The following is a 2,796-nucleotide window of genomic DNA, read 5'->3' as shown; positions in this document are numbered from 1 at the left end:
GTGTTATATAAATTATTATTATTATTACTACACTAGTTGCCTAGGAGACTTATCTCTATTTTCTTATGTAAAATGAAAAAATTAAGCAGTAAAACAATGGCTTATGAGATTTCTTAAAAACAATCTCTGCAGCCTCAGGAGTGTGTGTAATGTGTCACTAGCCTGTCTGTAAACGGCTGCCCGTACAGCGGTCCGTTGCCCACACCGGGTTCCTGTCCCGGGTGAGGAAGAGTTTATGAGAAATGTGGAGCCATCACCAAAGCCTGAGGAGCCAAGAAATATTTTACAACTGAAAACTGAAATGTTTTCAAATGTGGAGCAGGTTTGAACCGAGGCTCCGTTTGTAAATGAAGAAACATACTGTGCGTTCCAAAACCCATTCTACCATACTACTTAGTATGACAGAAAAAAAGATTTCTTATGTCCCAATACATAGTATGTCAAATGCAGTGTGCCAAAAATACCAGGATGTCCTACTACATCTGGTCACATTTTACAGTATGAAAGCCAGCATGCTTTTCTGGCTGTTCTGACCCACAATCCTCTGCACAGCAGATATATTGTATTCATACTGCATGCAACAGTACGTACTTTGTAAGGGCAGCTGCAGTGTGCTAGAAGTAAAAAGGAAAAGTATGTGATTTGGGACGTAGTCAGTCGTGCTGCTCCTCGTCCTGGAATGATTCATAGCTTGATAACTCCTCCCTCCTCTTCCTGCTCTCAAACACAGACTGCTACACTCGGTCCTCTTATTTCCTTGTTCCCTCCCCTTCAGATCGACAGTTTGAAGGTGGGTGTAACCAACATAACACATGATGATTACATCAGAGCTCAAACTAGTGTCGGTTCTCAGGAAGTGAAACTCAGACAGTCGTTGCTACTGAGAGGTGAAATGGCGCAGAAAGGAGTTCAGCTGGAGAGAGAGTCATTCTCTTGTTCGATCTGTCTGGATCTACTGAAGGATCCGGTGACTACTTCCTGTGGACACAGCTACTGCATGAACTGTATTAAAAGCTTCTGGGATGGAGAGGATGAGAAGAAGATCTACAGCTGCCCTCAGTGTAGGCAGACCTTCACACCGAGGCCTGTCCTGCTGAAAAACACCATGTTAGCAGTTTTAGTGGAGGAACTGAAGAAGACTGGACTCCAAGCTGCTCCTGCTGATCACTGCTATGCTGGACCTGAAGATGTGGCCTGTGATGTCTGCACTGGGAGGAAACTGAAAGCCTTCAAGTCCTGTCTGGCGTGTCTGGCCTCTTACTGTGAGAAACACCTCCAGCCTCATTATGACTCAGCTCCGTTAAAGAAACACAAGCTGGTGGAGCCCTCCAAGAAGCTCCAGGAGAACATCTGCTCTCGTCACGACGAGGTGATGAAGATGTTCTGTCGTACTGATCAGCAGTGTATCTGTTATCTCTGCTCTGTGGATGAACATAAAGGCCACGACACCGTCTCAGCTGCAGCAGAAAGGACCGAGAGGCAGAGAGAGCTGGAGGTGAGTCGACTCAACATCCAGCAGAGGATCCAGGACAGAGAGAAAGATGTGAAGCTGCTCCAACAGGAGGTGGAGGCTGTCAATCGCTCTGCTGATAAAGCAGTGGAGGACAGTGAGAAGATCTTCACCGAGCTGATCCGTCTCATGGAGAAAAGAAGCTGTGATGTGAAGCAGCAGGTCAGATCCCAGCAGAAAACCCAAGTGAGTCGAGTCAAAGAGCTTCAGGAGAAGCTGGAGCAGGAGATCACTGAGCTGAAGAGGAGAGACGCTGAGATGAAGCTGCTGTCACACACAGAGGATCACAACCAGTTTCTTCTTAACTACCCCTCACTGTCACCACTCACTGAATCTACATCCAGCATCAATATCCGTCCTCTGAGCTACTTTGAGGACGTGACGGCGGCTGTGTCAGAAGTCAGAGATAAACTACAGGACGTTCTGAGAGAGAAATGGACAAACGTCTCACAGACAGTAACTGAAGTGGATGTTTTACTGTCACAACCAGAGCCCAAGACCAGAGCTGGATTCTTACAATATTCACGGGAAATCACACTGGATCCAAACACAGCATACACATGGCTGTTATTATCTGAGGGGAACAGAAAAGCAACATATATGAAACAACAACAGTCTTATTCTAGTCACCCAGACAGATTCACTGGATGGCCTCAGGTCCTGAGTAGAGAGAGTCTGACTGGACGTTGTTACTGGGAGGTGGAGAGGAGAGGGACAGGAGTTAATGTAGCAGTCACATACAAGAGTATCAGGAGAGCAGAGAGGTCGAATGAATGTTACTTTGGATTCAATGATAAATCTTGGGCGTTAGATTGTAACCAAAACAGTTATATATTTTTGTACAACAAAGTCAAAACCCCCGTCTCAGGTCCTCAGTCCTCCAGAGTAGGAGTGTACCTGGATCACAGTGCAGGTATTCTGTCCTTCTACAGCGTCTCTGAAACCATGACTCTCCTCCACAGAGTCCAGACCACATTCACTGAGCCTCTCTATGCTGGACTTTATCTTTATGGTTATTATGATAACACTGCTGAGTTGTGTAAACTGAAATAGACAGAAGTCATTTAAGGGTTAAATTCAGTGTTTTAACTCTTAAACTTCTCTGGTGTCCATCATTGTTGCTGCAGAGCTGATTTGTGTCTGGACCGCAGAGGACCAGCCCTACAAACACTAAAGTGTGTCACTGACTGACTGACTGAGTGATGAAGTTACAGGATTCATCAGCGACTGTTGCAGGTTCCTCATTGGTTGTTGCTCTTTCTAAATGAAAAGCTGGAGAACAGTTC

General features: G+C 45.6%; 1 protein-coding gene across 1 annotated transcript; it reads left to right on the top strand.

Annotated features, from left to right (window-relative positions):
* Positions 1-865: 865 nt before the first annotated feature.
* On the top strand, positions 866-2,563 carry LOC141777659 (tripartite motif-containing protein 16-like). The gene has a single exon (XM_074652131.1). It carries the CDS (start codon positions 893-895, stop codon positions 2,561-2,563), a length of 1,671 nt encoding a protein of 556 aa, XP_074508232.1. The 5' UTR covers positions 866-892.
* Positions 2,564-2,796: the final 233 nt, after the last annotated feature.

This window comes from Sebastes fasciatus, chromosome 1 (assembly GCF_043250625.1).
Source record: "Sebastes fasciatus isolate fSebFas1 chromosome 1, fSebFas1.pri, whole genome shotgun sequence".
Taxonomy (NCBI): domain Eukaryota; kingdom Metazoa; phylum Chordata; class Actinopteri; order Perciformes; family Sebastidae; genus Sebastes; species Sebastes fasciatus.
Note: the sequence above shows the minus strand (reverse complement) of the source record. Positions and strands in the feature narration are given on the sequence as shown.

What these genes read in the sequence shown, in the direction of transcription:
- LOC141777659 (XM_074652131.1), top strand. Translation starts at nt 893, where the DNA reads ATGGCGCAGAAAGGAGTTCAGCTGGAGAGAGAGTCATTCTCTTGTTCG.